This window comes from Pezoporus occidentalis, unplaced genomic scaffold, assembly GCF_034315485.1.
Source record: "Pezoporus occidentalis ecotype Australia unplaced genomic scaffold, CSIRO_AGI_Poc_V1 ctg182, whole genome shotgun sequence".
NCBI lineage: Eukaryota > Metazoa > Chordata > Aves > Psittaciformes > Psittacidae > Pezoporus > Pezoporus occidentalis.
The window spans coordinates 2,351,066-2,369,237 of NW_026913662.1; the positions used below are offsets into that span (position 1 = coordinate 2,351,066).

Genomic DNA, 18,172 nt, shown 5'->3' on the forward strand with positions numbered 1-18,172 from the left:
ACACTTTTGGGGCCTGATAGACTAGTGTGCTGCACTACACAAGCCCTAAGACACTGAAAGTGAAGGCAGCTGTATGCTGAGACAGTCAAACTCGAGAACACTGGAGGTCTATTATTGCCTTAAAAACTGCCAAGAAAGCTATAGGCAGCTGTGTTTTAGGAAGAGAGCATTCAAGTGTAGGTACAGGGGGAAACTGGTGACAGGCTCAACACAGGCACGCTGCAATGAAGGACCAGAATCCATCACTTGTGAAGTTGAAAAAGTTAAAAAAAGGAAGGAGGAAGTATATCAGGCAGACAATTTGAGTAACAGAAACTCCCAAGTTTTGATTTACATGTTATACACTATAAATAATATTTTGGTTAACACACTTTTCAACTTACTCCTGCAAAAAGAGTTATTATATACAGTCTTAATCTTTACAATGACCATGTCTTCCCAGTCTTAGGCTTAACAGCAAGGTAAGTATATACATGCATTTGGAGATTTGAAAATAATCTTGCTGTAGATAATGTAGCCTGTTGGCTATTAAGAAGTTAGGTGAAATCCTAGCAATAGGAAACAGAAATGAAAACATAAAAAGTTAGATGGGTTAGAAGGAGCTGATGAGCTGGAAGCTTTTAGAAGCACCAGTGTTTTAGAAGCACCAATTAAAATAATCTCTACCACAATTAAAAATGAACTAGCTTTGCTTGACTTCCCTAGGGGGAGGTAATCTCATAGTAATAAGGAAAGGGGACCTCCCCTCTATAATGATGGTCCCTTATCAGGAATTTCAGTTCATACATGGGATCCCATCTACAAGTGTTTCAAGACGTCCATTAAGAAGATTATAACTTGCCAGTTTTCAAGGAGGTAAGTAAGGTTTTGTCTCAGAAGTATAATCACTTCTTTGTGATATCAGTAACCTTAGCATACTCACTTCATAATTAATTTAGAGCTCCTAAGTGGTAAAGGCTGCATTCAACAAGAAATAGAGGGGTTTTTTTATATAAATTTTGTTGTACTTTTGATTGCTTTGGATTTTCTTGACTTGCTATAATTCATTAGAGGTACACTGCTGAGACAAAGAGACAATGACTGTATGTTGTACCAAGGAAAATTTGGTCTGGACAGGGGGAAAAATTTCTTCCCCCTCAAGAGTGATGCAGTGCTGGAAAGTGTGCCCAGAGAAACTGGGTGATCTCCATTCTTAGATGTTTCAAAACTCATGAATAATTTGATCTAGTTCTCAAGCAAGCCCTGCTTTGGGCAGACGGTAGATCTAAAGAAAATCAATTAATTCTAAAATCATATTGTTAAAACTCTGATTAACATACTTTAATATTTATTTAAAAATAATAAAAACCTGTTTTCTTTACACAGGTTCGTGAAATTCCTAGGGAGTATCCTTACAAACCAACCTTCAATTTACACTGTACAATCTGCATGATCTGCATTATATATTCCTTTAAAGTTATTAATGGAAATTGTTTTGCTGTAGACTAGAAATACATAGAATTATAGAATCATGGAATGATTAGAGTTGGAAGGGACTTTAAAGATCATCTAGTTCCAACCCCCCCTGGCAGGGACACCTTACGCTAGACCAGGTTGCTCAAAGCCCCATCCAACCTGGCCTTGAACACTGCCAGGGATGGAGCAACCACAGCTTCTCTGGGCAACCTGTGCCTGCGTCTCACAAGCCTCTCAGTGAAGAATTTTTTTCCTAATATCTAATCTAAATCTACCCTTTTTCAGTTTAAACCCGTTCCCCCTTGTCCTATCACTACATGCCTTTGTAAAAAGTCCCTCTCCAGATTTGTTGTAGCCTCTCTTTAGGTATTGGAAGACTGTTACAAGGTCTTCCTGGAACCTTCTCTTCTCCAGGCTGAACAACTCCAACTCTCTCAGCCTGTCTTCACAGCAGAGGTCCTCTAGCCCTCTGATCATCTGTGTGACCCTCCTCTAGACTTACTCAAGGGCCACAGAGATGATCATCATCAAACATGGTCTAGGGTGAGGCATCCCTGCTCAATGCAGGGGGGTTGGAACTAGATGCTCCATATAACATATAACATATGTTATGTTATAACATAACACCCACCATGTTCTCATTTGGTGGAAACCTCCTCATTCACAACTGCATTTCCCAATTTAAAAAAAAATATTAGCTTTTCTCTATAGCCCAAAGAGGTGCATAAAGCCATAGCAGAACACTTTTACAGATTAAGACACACGGGTGAATGGAACTGCCAGTGAATATCACGATGGTACTTTATTTGGTTTTATGTTACTAAAAAATCAAAAATAGTCTAAGATTGGCTATGCAGTCAGCATTCCCTCAGGATATCAGATAATAGAAAAGACCTCACAAAATCCTAGGTCTGGGCCAAGAGTGAGCATAAGAAATAACGTGATTCCTAGCTTTGGTGTACAATCACTTGGAAACTCGGAATAGTATTGCTGGCAATAGTATTGCCAGAAGCAAGGTATTGAAGCACCAGGCATGATTTATAACAATTCTACAGTGCCATACCTGGTTTTCCAGCATAGGAACTTCAGTTGAAGAATGACTTTCAATTTGCATTCTGACTGAATATAGATGAAACAGGAATAGTTTAAAAGATTTACACTGTTTTGCGAGCTGTATTAAAAATTAGACTACAACATCTAATTAGTTTGGGGTTGTGAATATCATTTAAGTAACATACTTCAACAGAATTAACATATTTGAAAACATCAGTCAAAACAGGCTTTGAGTATAAGGCAAAATAAATGCTGCTTCTGTCCATTAAAGTCTGAATATAGACTTGTTAAATTACACAGTCTACATACTGAAGGAAAAAGTTGAGTATAATCTGATCAATCTAAGAAGGATCACAGTAAATTATCAAATTCCACAAAGTGTTGATGTTTGCGAAGGGAATAAGAATCCACACTGAGACTGAGTTCTGACACCCCCCATGGTACAGGAGTGCAAAAACCTATTCCAGTTGCAGAAAGAAAAGGGTGGTAATTCTTCAGGTATATGTACTCTAAAGCTCCAACATTACCCAGAAAATAAAAAACACATTTATTTTAGTGGTAACAATCAAACTTACAGTCAAGCAAAGTACGGAAGATAAAAGCAAGAAAAATAATCTCTGAGAACAGAGAATCAATTGCACATGTCTGGTCCTTCTTTTTTCTCACAGAAGTTTAAACCACAGAATTTATATGAAATCATATCAGTATAGTGCAACATTATAATGGAGACAGCAAAATACAAATTAAGATGGAGTGTAAGCAGATGTACCTCTATTTTTAATTCAGCTGAGCTGTCAGGTCTGGTAGAACTTGAGAATTCCTCTAGACAGTCAGTTTAACTTAATATTTGTATTACTTACTAAGAACATGCCAAGTGGTGTATTCTTCTTTTGAGTTTACCTAATCCTATACAGTAGCCTGGCTTGGAATAACTGTTTTTCAAAATGTACATAAATTCTGCACAAAAATGAAAGAAAAAAAGAGGAAATTTCAAAGCCTTGCAGAACCTCAGTAAGATTTGATGGTCTCACGACCATTTGCCAATTTGAAACATCTCTCTTCCAATAAAAAGCAATTCTGCTCATGTTACAAGTTAATGGTTAAATCGTTGAAAAAACTACCTGCAGTATTTAAACTTTAATTCAAAATACAATAAATACATTTTATGAAGATTATTGAATATCCATATTACTTACACCAGGTAATTACTTAGGGGTAGACCATATAATAAAAGCCAGTTGAAGTTTGACTATTACTAAGAGAAGTACTAACACGTCATCTTTCTTGTGTATACAGATTATCCAGAAATATTTATTTCTATTGTTTATTTGTTAATATCATAGTTTGTTCATTACTAGACAGATATGTTATGTAAGAATATTTCACGTCAGCACCTTCCACAAACATTTACTTTACTCAGTATTTATAGTATACAACAAAAATTGTTTTGTTTTGGTTTGACTTTCTTGTAGAGATATTATGGAAATTCCTTAAAAAGCATCATGGTTTTGTCCTATTTTAAGCCCGGATTCTGTGTTTGTATAGTTGATATTCAAGATATACAAAAAAACCCACAGGGAACACATACGGATGAATAAAACTTGTAAAACCAGGAGTAAAAAAAAACAACCAAACAGTATCAAATACATTCACACTGATTCATGATGTGAACACCAGATTCTAATTATTCACCAGACATTGTGACCATACTCTCAAAAAAAATTTAAATCATCAATGTAAATGGAAATTCCTCTTTTTTGTAGGGAATAATACTTTAAAAAAAAAAAAATATCTAAACTATGACATTCTTCCAGGAATAACACCATACAAATCAAAGGTACATTGTTGTTTAGTGCATTTTTGTTACAGTAAATTATCATTAGAGCTACAGAAAAGCAGTGAGAACATTATTTTTAATGCTCTGATTAATCCAAGATCTCATTTGCTGAAGTAACTGGAAGGAAGTTAATTAATCTGCATCAGCTGAGAACCAGGTCCCTTAATGTTTTGTGCAAGTCTGTATTACCTTATGAGGTCAATAGGCTGAAACTTGTAAAATACTCCATATCTTGCCCATTCTCGATAAAGTAACTAAAAAACAAGCAAACAAAACAGAAAATGAACTTTAAAAAAGTAATCCCATCTGTTTTTACAAACATCTTTTAAGAGTTAAAAATATACACACTGAAAAAAAGAAGTTTCCCATACTTCAATAAATACTTCTAAGTACTTTTTTCAGACAGTTATGGAAGACTCCAACCAAGTCAGCAATGCAAGTATGGTGAACAAACATCTTTCTCCATATGCCTACCCCCTCCCCACCACATTTATTAGATAGTGATGTTAAGTAGAATGCTCAAAAGAAAACACAAATGATGCTGTAGTCTTATGGAAATCATTGGGAAGATGCTAGAACTTATCCTCCTTGCAGAGTGAAATTCTTCTATTATACTATCTATTTAATGTCTGAAATTACACCTTAGGTAAGTACTGACCAGTGTTTCCAGGGCCAAGGTGAAGAGAACTGAGGTAAGTGTTAAAAACTGGTAAAACAGTATGTAAAAACATACCAAGAGGTAATTATGTCAAAATTAGTCTGCTCTTCTGCCCAGCTTCTGAGGCTACTATACACAGTAGAGCCGATACAAAAGCCCCTTCTCTCCCCATGCTGCACATGGACAGACAAGTTCACATGTTTACTGTTGGAAATGCAAATTCACCCACAACTTACAGAAAGCTCAAAGAAAGGCATAGATACTATATCAACTTCTTATAGTGGGAGGAATCCAGTGAGAACAGTCAGGAATAAAAGGAAACATTTCAGGACCTGTAGCACGTTAACCACAATACACTAAAATGCAACAGGCAAGGGACCCTGGATAGTCTTCCTTATTCCCTCTTCCACTGCTGTGATATAAGTGACACAACTTTGTTCATCAACTTTCAAATTAAAAAAAAGGAAACCTGTGATACTGTTTTACAAAAGGCTGTGAAGGAAACTGATAATTACAGTGTGAAAGGCTGTTCTGAAATAAAAGCCAGCAGCTGAATAGAAATTACAATGTAATTAACAATGTGATAAAAGAGTACATCTTATAACTGTGTACGAATTTATTACTAATCCATTAGAAAGGACATGAAAAAATGAAGCTTTCCAGAATTATGTGAAGACCAAAGGAAGCTCAGAGGAGATGTCAGCATGACCTTTTTTTTAGATGAAAGTTCACCACATTTTATCTTCAGAGAAAAATAAAAATCAGGGCAGTCCTACGCAAAAGAGTAAGATTTTGTGTGGAACCACCTGAGTTGTTCATATTCCTTTCAGTTTTATGTTATGAAAGGCCTGTAGACAGTCTAAGACAACATGCTCATTGAAAACTATTTCTTGAAGTACAGAGTGCACCAAAATATTAAACAAATAACCAGAATATGATGATAAATTACTAAATTACTCACATTATTATTTATAGATTATAATTTTGTATCACTCCAAAAGAAGGTGTCAAGCCTCTTGTTCCTCTTTTCAAGAAAGAAGTAAGGGGGTTCAGAAAAAGATCAGCATATGAGAGGTGAGGTTGGCTCCTTTAAAATAAGGCACATCATTCCTAATAAGAATAGTGATGAAGCTGTGTTTTAAGAAAAAGCCTCTGCATTGAATATCTGCTGTCTCCAATAGATGACCTCATACTTCAGTTCCTCCCTTGCTGTGTGCACTAACTGATCATCCCTCATCTGTCTCATGGAAATTCTAATTAATGTGAAGCAAGTAATTGCCGAGTGAATACCTTGGAGACTTCTGTTCTCCTGTAAACTTGGGATTGGACAATAAATTTTAAAGCTGCAAGGGAGGAAGACACAGAGCAAGAAACATGCACATGAATACACAGCCAGCAGGAGCTGGAGAGGATGTACGTATAGGTTTTGCAGTTACCAGTAGTTGTATCTGTCAGATGGTCCATTTTGACAGCTAGCAGCAATTCTACGCTACCTCATGAGGTTAACAGCACAATTAAAATAAGTGTGGAGAAATTTCAGATACTGTAACTGCAGAGTTACTTTGACATATTTTGAGCTTTTCCAATCACATTTTTCTGCTGTTTATAATGCCTCTTCTCCTGCAGATGCTATGTGAAAGAACTAAATAAATATCAAGTGAGCAATTAAGACCTGGATCCAGCAAACGTTCACCCAACAAAGTACTGCTGGAAACTGCCTTGCAACTATTTAAGTGAAGAAAGCTACACCATTGCATATTCCTTAAAGATGCAGGATAAAGTATTTTCTGTTCATAGGTCAGGGGGTAAACCCCACATTGCTGAAGCAACTGGGAATTTGACAATGAGATTGATGGATTGTAGAGCCTTAGCTTTCAGAATATTGCTCTTACAGAGCACAGTATTGCAAAGTGTTATACACTTGTGGAAAGAAATTATGAGACTACGTTTGATACTCTTTGGCTTCGACAGGAGTTGAAGAGGATTGCCCTGGTGGCCATAATGACATTTTCATATAATTGCGGTCACCTATTCGAAATCACCCCTTGCCATTACCCCACAGCATTACCTAAAATTTTATTTATTTCCATAAAAAATCATACTGATACATACATTCACTGAAATATGCAAAACAAGGAAGTTAAAGCTATTAAATTCTTAAAACCATTTAAAAGCTGTTTTGATTGTACCTACAAAATAGAATTTTAAGACCAAAACCAAAGGTCTTTCTAAAATTGCAGTAAATTCAGGAACAGGTTGCTATGGGATTATGTCAGACTACAGGTTCACACGAAGTTATTCTGATTCTAAAAGCCGTACCACCAAAGGTATTTTATAGCATTCACATGTGTTGCCCACACTAAGCCTCAGTTTCAATACTGCAATTTTAAAAGATTAAGCTTAATCTGGAAACTGGAATGTGCTTCCTTTCATGATATTGCTTAAATTGAAATGAATTCTAGGAAGAGTTCTGTAATACAGTATATTGTATTTTATCAGCTTCATTTAAAAGCAGCAATTTCTGTAAGTTTATAGCAACACTTTCCAATCTGCTCCTAATATTCTAGGGATATTGTTGTAGTATATGACAACAGTGTATTTCCCAGGTAAGTAACAAAGCCCTCATGTGTTTCTCAATGTCAAACATATTGCTAGCAATGCAGGGTTAAAAGTTGCCAGTGGGATAGAAGCTTAAAGAACACCAAGGCAGTGTTTATACTCATGGTGAGTTATTACCATGCTGCTGTGCAATAGCTTTCTTAAAAAAAAAAAAAAATCTAGATCAGAAATTACACTAAAAGAAGGAAATTCCTTTTACTCCTTTATGCTAATCAACAGTCTTAGGAAAAGAGTGGATTTCGTTGACTGCAGACTTCTAATTCTCGTAGGATGTGACAAAAGTATTGTTTCACTGTGCATTTTTTCCAAGGAAATCCTAAAGAGGGTTAATAAGGATTAACTTTTTATATTATGAATTGGTACATAAATCTGAATTACTTGTGCTGCCTTATTGGCTTAAGCAACCTAGATGAGCTCAGTTCATAATTTTTCAGTCTTATGCAATGGACAATTAAAATGGAAGATACAGATAAGTTAAAATGGACAAAATAAAAATGGGCAAAGTAAAAAAAAAAAAAAAAAAAAGATCAAAAATGCCCCCTTGCCTTTAAACTTGATCTGGTCTTTTCAGGAAATTAAACACTGAGACTATTAGATTCAGATAGAAAACAGATGATGTTATGCATAGAAATACTACAGCATATTCAGTGGCTAGGCAGCAGAGACATATGTGAATAATCAATGATGTATTTCTGGAAAGAAGCTTTTATGTTTTTAATACTTAACACTTCATAACTGAGCCTAATAGGCAGAATAAAAAGAAGGCAGCACAACACACAACTAGTAGGGTGAATATTTTTCCAGACACTAGCCCATTTAGGCCTTCTTCCACCATATTCCACAGCACTCAATCTTCCTTCATTGATTAATGGTCATTTACCTTTCTTCTCTTCAAATTTGCTAACCTTATAAGTCAGTAAACTATGTAGCTGATTGTTTCAGAGTCCATTACTGTATCACTATTATCACATAGAGAAAATTCTGCAAGCGCAGACAATTTCTTCATTAACAAACCATTCAAAGTAACAGACATAAATATACAAGTTCCTTTATACGTTTTTTTTTCCAGCTTTGTCTCTTTTGCTTACAAGTTTCATGTACCAAATTAAATTGTATGAAGCACACGAAGACATCTAGTGGCAGAATGCTAACGCTATTTACCAAAACTACAAAGAAGATATGCTTCATGTTTTTACTAACCCAGCACTGGAGAAATCAAATTAATTTGTATGACCTACGAACTAGGTCTTCATTTCAAATGCTCACATAACCATCATTTGTGGCAATTCTGCTCTTGAGAGCTGCACTGTGTTTTGCCAAATTAATGACATTTTCTTACCTCTCCTTCAAGCATCAAATGGCACGTACCAACATATAATACTGCTGAGTTAAAAACATGTATGAAATAACTTAAGGTCACCAAGAATATATGCAATTTAATTTCTGTTATAGTAAATATCTTAGGCATCCAAACACTCTATTTTTCTTTGTTGTTTTCTCCCCCACACCCCTTTCTATTCCCACACTTTTCATTTCCTACCATTCATATATCAAGGGAAAAGAAGAAAAAGAGCAAACATTAGAGAACAATATGGAATGAATCTTAATGGACTACAGTAATTCTGTACATTTCTAATAGTAAGCATATGTAATAAAACCAGTCTGACTTCATATAGTCTTTGATTATGCATCCGTTTCTCTTGTGGAGAGTGTTGGTGGGTGATATATTTCCAAAAGTCTTTTGATAGCTAGAAACTTTTTACATGCAAAATAATTGAAAGCAGATTTTATAGACATTGCATGTAATTTAATTGAATGCACAATCATATAAAAAATACAACCACTGTTTAATCTAGTAACCATTGTTCTATAGTACCATCTGGTTATGGAAAGAAAATAACCATCTAAGTTATTTAACAACTTTTGCTTCCTGAGATGCTGAAAAATCTTGCCTATGCATGCGTAGGGAAACCTGAAGCATTTCAAGATGTAAATATCAAATTAAATTCACTGAAGTACTTCATAAGAAGACTTTATAAAAAGTCTTGCGACATATCTTTTACACACAGAAATACAGGAAAATAAACATTGCAAAAAATATATGCATCTGTAAAAACAGTTACTTGATTGAACACTAGTTAATACTTTTAACAACATTTAATAACATTTATAACATTTAATAACATTTGTAATATTCAGGATAATAATATAAAATAGCATTTTATAACATTTAATAACAACTTTAATAACATTTAGGAGATGAATTCATGTTTGTCACATTAAATCTAATATGAAATTAATTTTTCACTATATTTTACCTTTCTTTCATTCATGCAATCATTTTGGCCTTCATATTCACCCTGTAGAAAAAAAATGATTTAGTAAATGATGTAAAGACAGATCAAATTCAATAAAAGATTGCTTAGCTGTTCCTATATTTTTGATTTCACTTTCAGGTCACAACCTTGAAATAAGTACTTAAATGTAAGAGATTTCATATTAAAATCACATATTTGGAATATATTACTGTTGTCACAGAAAATAAGCATTGATCTCTCTGTAATATTGAGTAATACTATCAGAGAACTATATTTTTGGTAGTATATACGTACATCATGAAGTGGATATGCTGCATCATAAACATTGTTTGCTATTAATGTCCCAATACCTGAAAGAAAATAAATTAACATGGTCAACAGATAGGCACAGGTAAACAGAAAAAAATATTACAGATTTCATTTAATGACATTACAAGGGAACTGAGCTTGATTACTGAAACAGTCAAAATCATGTCAAGGTGAGCATATACAAACCTGACTATGGAAAAATTGTTTTCAAAGGGTCATTTCCATATAGTGCTTTTTCTTGACTGAATTAGTATTTTACAAAGACCCTTTTGACCACTTTATTACCTTGATAGCAGAGGCATGTGGCTGAGGAGGAAAGCACCTGGGAAGTCCTTCTTGAAGATTGACAGTGATCAGAACCATGGATCCCCACAGACACACCACCCCAAAAATGAACAAAAACTCACTTTTGCAAGGAAATTTGTGATTGAAGAAACTTTTGTTTTCTATTGACTATTATTAGATCAGGTCTCATTTTCACTGAACCAACTACTAGGTTTTCTACCCTTCCTCATATCAAGACATAAGGCCATCCTTCTGGGTTTGAAGCAACTCCTGTTTGTAGGAGCTACATCAGTTTGTGCTCACCAAGTCAACAGTTATGCTGAAATCCTGGATGCACAAGGACAGACTGCTGAGTCCTAAAGATTGCAAACAGGAATTCTGGTGAAAGATACAGGAAGATACAGAGACATGGCACTATTCATTGACTGCTTACTTTCAGGGCTTAAACAACTGAATCCCCAAGGTAACTACTACAGCACCTACAGACATACACAAGATCACTATTGGCTCTCACTACCTACAAATCTTACAGCCATTCTGTATTCAGTCTCTGTAGGTGAAAACAGTTGTTCCATAAGATGACAATTAAAGCTAAGATTAGTAGTTTATTCCAGACTTTCAATGCCCAGTAAAAAGTATGGCTTTCAATTCCCAGTAAAAAGTACCTAGCTAGCTTGTCTTCCGGGATGAAAAAAATCCACAGTCAAATTAGGCAACCATCATTCTGAAATGTTTTGGAAAAAAAACCTTGGTCAGAGATGCTAGATAGACATTGCCAACATATTTCTTCCTTGGTACAAAGAGAAAGAACTTACCAATACATGCATTAATAGAATTGGGAAATCTTCATGTTTGTATAATGTCAAGTCTTCTACTGAAAGAGTTCCATGTCTGGAAAGTTTACAGTGGTTCAGAGACTTGCTAAAAGAAAATATGCCTTCCTTGTACAATGTCATAGAAGTTGAATCAGATTCAGCCTTACACAGGTGTAAAAATCAATGAGGAAATGATTGAAGTGTTATTTTCCTTCTACTATAATATGAATCATACTTTTATGGAAATCAAAGACTGCTATAAGTATTTCCAATACCACTGTCCCACTTCCTCTGCAAAATAATCAATGGGATCTTAAAAAAAATCCAAACAAAAAAAGCTTAAAGACATCTTTTGAACCACTTATGATGAGTAGCTTTAAGTCTTAAGACCAGTGAGATAGAAAAACTAAGCAACACATGAAGAACAGGACTTTTGGGGGAGAATCTCAGAAGACCAAAATAATTAGTGAATTTATGTCAAACATGACGCATAATAGTGTTTTGACTATGAGACAGAAAGATAACAAGGATGGGAAGGTTGAAATATTTGCTTCATGTCAAATGGGGTCTTGAGCTGACCAGAGCTTGAAGTGGATCAGCCTGTATTTCCAACTTGGAGTGTCAAAAAAGCATGAAAAATCACTAGTAGTGTTCTAATGATGGCTTTTATTACACTATAAACCAGAACAACATATTAATATAGAAAAATATTTGAAGAGGCAAAGACAACCCCATTGATAAAGTGCTCTTTCCCTTTCTGCTGTGTCCTTATAGGACAGATTGCTTCTTTCAAGCTTTCTCTCAGCCCAGTAACTTACAAAGTCTTAAGAGTTTCAATGGGTTCAACACATTCTCTCTGAATCTCTTGGGAAAGTGTCAGCTCTGGTGGCTGTCTTTTACATCAAGAGGCTTAGTGTCCCTGCTGCACTTCAGGCTTCTTGTTTTATAACCTTTACAATACCTTGTCTCTAAAATCCTGCACTCAGAAACATCTACTTGCATAGGATCCACAGCTCCCAAAGAAAGCATGGTCTCTCTAGTCACAGAAAGGGTTCTCTGGAAATAAAGTAGCATTCCCCCCTAGTGCCCCACCAGAGCCTTTGAGAAGATCAAAACGTAGAAAAACACAACATAGAAAAACACCAGCTGAATAATGGTTTAGAAATTAAGAATGCCTGACATTTTCTCAACCATCTTTTCAGGTTTTTACTGAATATTACTCTTTTCAAGTACATTACCCTAGGACATTGTGAGCTGCACATAAGAGGTCAAGCTCACAAAAGGACTTCCAGAAAACATGCCAGACAAGGAGTACTATCATTTCTTTGCCATTAGGGAGATACCTGTCATCCATCACAGTGGGTGAAAGAAAAAAGGTAGAGAAGAGAGAATAAACACAGCTGCATGTGTTCGGAACCTCAAGAAAACAAAAGCTCCACATATTTCAGGGTTATCTCAAAAGTATCACTCAGAATCTTCTCAATAGTCATAGTCAAGTCATATATATTTCACTATGCAGTTCATGGATAATTTTTTTAAGGCAGCAGTGGTAAAAATAACCTGAAAAGATGTGTTATTATATTAAAATGGCAAGAAAAATCTGCTTCTGGAAGAAATAATACCACATATTGTAGCTGACATCTGAATTTTCAAAAGCAGATCATATAATAATCAAATTTTATAACAACTCATGAAGTGCAAGTTACGTGCCTGATCCTGCACCTGTAGAAATGAAAAGCAAGCTCCCATTACTATGTCCTATCCCAAACATGGTAGAAAAGTTTGAATCTAGTCTTCAGAAAAAGCATTTGTTTCCATCTCTATGTTTTTTTGTGAAAATGTTTCAGCATACTTCTGTCCTCTGCTAGAAAAATAAACATTCTGTGAGATACCTAAACAACTCCTTTCAAAACAACATGTATAATTATCTTCCCTCCTCCTTACCCATGCTGTTTCTTGACTTTGAGGATGTGCGCTTCAAAATTTCACGTACCTGTGCAAAAGAACAATGATATATCACAAAAATCATCTTTTATCATTATTATCATCATGGCAGTAGCAATAAAACAAAACTTTAAAATAAGAAGCTTCTGTGGAGTTCATTTGCATATATGTTTAGATCATACATTTCACTCATATAAATGCATGACTTGAGGCTGGTAGATAACACTTGACAACATTATGCCAAGGCTTAATAGTGGATTACTCCTCTAACATTTGTAGGATAAATCCTGCTTTGTCACATCCTTAAGATACTATGTGAAACATAAAGAATTCAGGTAAAATGAGAATTTTACACTGTAAAAAATATTACAACAATATCAGACTTTGGAAAAAAAACACATCTAGCTTTCACAGGTGGAAGTATAACATCAAGACTCATAAAGTGATCCGTGAGTATGCTGTATCTATGAAACTCAAGTGTGTATGGATGAAGACAGATAACATGTTCTTCTTGTTGGCATTGCTTATGCAGAAAGAAATCTTGCCTTTCCAGCCTGCTGGATCTTAGGAACATGATGCAAGGTTTCTCACCAAAGACTGCTGGAGTTAGGAAGTTAGTATAGATTCCAGAGGAGGTCCTTTTATGGAATAAAATCCAATTAAAGATTAGGAAGCAGAGTTTAATAACACCTCTGAACAATGGAAAGGAGTCAGTAGCAGTGTTCTCTACAGAGCACCTCCTACTCCTAGACCACTGGGCAGCTTCAGAAGGGTATTTTTATGTAATTCTGACTGCCTCGTGTTTTGCAGGTACAGAGAAATGCATAAACTGATGAAATTAACAAAGTATTTACCAATACTCACTATTAAAGTAAATCCCATTCAGCACCAAAAATGAATGATATGTTATTTTTGTTTACTTACTATTCGGCTGCGGGTAGCATTGTCGAAAAACGTGTCTTTCTCTTTAATGTTATACCTAACACATTGAGAGAGACAAAAAAAAAGAACTTACTTTTTCAGATGTGGTAGTAAAACCTAAAGATGACATATAAGATTGTTATTTAGAATTCCTTTAAAAACTACAGCAAGTAAAAACGGATGCTTAAAAAAAATATAGATGAAATAGTACAGCATAATACACTGTGCTATTTAAGGCCTAGTCATTCAGAGTTCTCCCTGGATTGAAATGATGGTGGGCATAGAAATGCAAAAATATTAAAAAAACGAACGTAAAATGCCTTTCATGTAAGGAGAGCTTGTACATTGTTTACACAATATGACCTTTTAATCCTTTCCTTATAACACACCCTCTACACTCTTAACATTCTAAGGTTAAGTTATTAGGTTTCAACTAGCCTAATGCAGATGTCATTACTTTTTTCCAAGCAACTAACCAGTCAGCATTTTACTTGCTTTCAAACAACCATTCCATTGGAATTATGCATTCCCTTAAATTTTAAAATCATCATATGTGGAATTAGCTTCAGTTTATTCCCCTTAATAAATCTGACTTGTATTCAGTATTAATTAAAATTGTCAGAGGACAATAAATGATATGGTGGTTCATTATATTTATTACAAAATTTTATTTATCAGACATAAATACAAGGAGACACCCATGAGGAGAAAAGGAGTGTTTCATGTCAAAATGGGCCCAGAAGTATTATTCTGAGTGAAAGGCCAGGTGTCAAGAATTTCTTACCTTCATATTATTAGCAAGTTTCAATTACTATAATAAATCTACGAAGAGGAAAATTATTATCAGATTTCTACTAGCTCTTCCTTTTTTCAATTCAAAGCGGTAATATTCTTAACCAAATAATCAGGATTTTGATGGTAAGATTTTTACAATTCAAGTTAAAAACATAAATATTTTATCTGTTGCACTTCTGTTATCCAGCAGAAGGAACTAAAACACTGGCAGAAAGTCTCTGCAACTTACATTTCTGCTAATTCACTGAAACTGAATTATGTGCTGATGCATGTACATTTACTTTAGATCTATTTGGCATTCAATAAATTTAACTTTATGCAGACATATGCTTTCATCACTTGGAAATATTATCCAGAAATAATCTGACAACTTGGATATTTCCTCAGGATTTCCAGAAATACTCAATAAATTTCTGTATTTTGATTAAAATAATGATGGAAAAAAATGACAATACTAAAATGATAAGTTACAGTTCTATTCATTGCTGATCACAATTTAAAATACTCACAAATATAATTTCTCTCTGGAAAATGGGTAAAACAGGTTTTTCATGTTGGTATTTCCTTGTTGTGGGACCTGGGGTTGCAGAGGTTCAGTCAATTTGCACCATATTTCATTAAACTTTTTGAGTATTCCCCCTTCTTCTGTGATTTCATACATCTGAATAAATAAAATATCGTACATTAGCATGTCAAAAAATTCATTTAAAAAAAGATAGAATTTGCTATACACATTTAAATCTGTAATTAAAATAAGCACCTCCTCTGAACATATAGTCCCCTATAAAAGCAAGAACCTGAATCCATATGGGTTTCCATTCCAAAAAGTTCTTGTCCTTCACAAACTACTTCCAGAAGAAAACTCAGTGCCAAATTGTTAATACAAGAAACATCCTTACTAACTAAACTAGGAGCTGAAAAGAGATGACAAAAAGGCAGAGCAATTATTTTGACTTTGTAACTGGGAACAGAGGGATCCGTCAATGCAGGACCAGTGTTTACCCTAACTGGTGAACCCTAACAGGCTAACTGATCAGAAATTTTCTCCTAATTTCCTATAGAATAATTCATCCTAGGATGAATTTGCAGGAAAATTGCGATCTTGTTTCCCTGATGGTAGACATATTTCATTTTGTCGTCTTCTACACACTAAAATAAATTAATCATCCTGCCTGTGCAATCACTAGTAGACACCCACAACCACTGCTTTGTTTTCTAGCAGACACCTTTACCCAGAGTGTCTCAATCATATCACCCCTAACTGAGCAAGGGCTCTACAGTCAGACTTCTCCCTTGCATACACAGTACATCACCTCCACCTTGCATCCCCTGCCTATTCCTCCTGAAGAACCTATAGTCCTTCATCTTATCACTCCAGTAATGAGACTCATTCCACCAAGTCTCATTAAGACATCATAGCTCTGGGAATGGACCATGCTTCCAGTTGTTCTTGGTTGTTTCTCATACTCACATTTGAGTATGGCTCATTCTCACTCCTCAAAAATAACTGTATTTTCATACCCAGAAATAATCATATTGATAAAATTGCTCAAAGAATACTTCTTCTCAGAATGTATTTGTCCTGAAAGATGATTTAAGACTGAATATTTAGAAGAAAAAAAAAAAAGTTTTTGCAACCAATTCCTCATGTTTAGAGGTGAATGCATACTTTCCACTGAAAATGTTTTGTTTATGGTTTCATTGGGTGTTTGAATAAATAAAAATAACATCACACAAAATACCTAATGCATCTTGAAAACAATGTTTTGTCTTTCTGAACAAAAATAGAATTTTCTTTTTAGTGGTTACTGGCTGAATATTTCAGTTTGTATTGCCAAATCCCCAAAATATAAAATTTCAGTTTTTCAAAACAGATTTTTGTTTTGTTCACAGGAAATTCCTTTTTCAACTGTACTTAATTGCAAAAAAAACAAGTAAGACATGAACATAATATTCCTGTCATGCTTCCTTTCTGGCAGTGCTCTATTTCTGCAGTTGAGATAACAGAAAAATAATATAGTCAACAAGAGTTGTCAACAATCTTCTCTTTAAAATTGTCATATTGCTTTTAAGTTATAGAAAACCATTTATTATCCTACGGTGGATTTTCAGGAAAATTGAGATCTTTTTTCCTTGATGGCAGACATATTTCAGTTTTGTCTTCCTCTACACACCAAAATAAATTAAAAGTACAAACCTAAACACTGTTTTCATAACCCCCTAATCAATGACTGCATGTTCATTTACTCTTAGAATATTTATCGTACTACTCAATAAATGTCTGCTATAAGGCAACCTCATTCAACATGAAATGTGCACAGACCTGATACATTCATTGAAATTTGTTGCTTCAAAGGAGAAGATGCTATAAATAATGCATAGTGGTTAAATGAAATAATTTGTCAATATTTTTAGATGTCTTTTACACCAAATGATTCTTTGTCATTAGGGTCTTATGATATGCAGTACTTTTTTTTTCCCATTCAGAGGAAAAAATGGAATGTGGAACTGTTCGTGGATAACTAGGGCGGTCTTTGGAGACTCAGCTCCAGGACAGACCTTAGCTCAGAATAGCATGTCAATATTCATCAATTAAAATAGTATAAAATTTGCTTCAGTATGTCTGTAAAAAGCTAGGAGGGGAAAATTCCCAAGGAGGGAGAAATGAGCAAGCACTAAAAATGTGCAAAGGAAATGAAGGGATAAAAGAATGAAGTTGAATATATAGGTCCATTTCTGGAAAGGGCCTAAACATCCATCAATATGCCAGAAAGAACAGAGGCACTGTAACTGTCCAAAACATACCAAAACATGTTCATTTTCAAAGACTGATAAGAAGTAACCAGATTTGGGTTTGTGGGTTGTTCTTTGGTTGGTTGTTTTGTTTTTTTTTTCCTGCGATGCAAACACAATACGAGTATCCAAGCTTGAATTAGCTACGTTTCTAACAGTGACAGATTTAACACCTGGACATGTGAGTAACACTGAACATGGTGCTGGGCTATGAGAAAAAAAAACCAACAATCCCAAATGAAAACCAAACAACCCCGTAGAAGAAAATAAAATTAGTCTGTCCTTAAAGTCTAATGACAATGCCGTAAAATAAGTGCTCAGTAACACAACTGATGAGTATCTCTAACTGAAAGCACAAGGCAGTTCTATT

At 34.8% G+C, this 18,172-nt stretch overlaps 1 protein-coding gene across 2 annotated transcripts in view; it reads right to left on the reverse strand.

Moving 5' to 3' along the window:
* Positions 1-18,172, reverse strand: part of ANO2 (anoctamin 2) — a 176,664-nt gene that overhangs the window by 122,815 nt on the left and 35,677 nt on the right. For both annotated transcript variants that reach the window (XM_062615545.1, XM_062615546.1), the window contains exons 5-10: positions 15,519-15,670; positions 14,218-14,272; positions 13,294-13,342; positions 10,235-10,290; positions 9,941-9,982; positions 4,535-4,599 (exon numbers count right to left, since the gene is read on the reverse strand). In XM_062615545.1, coding sequence (XP_062471529.1) covers positions 4,535-4,599; positions 9,941-9,982; positions 10,235-10,290; positions 13,294-13,342; positions 14,218-14,272; positions 15,519-15,670 — 419 coding nt within the window. The remainder of the gene's footprint in view (positions 1-4,534; positions 4,600-9,940; positions 9,983-10,234; positions 10,291-13,293; positions 13,343-14,217; positions 14,273-15,518; positions 15,671-18,172) is intronic.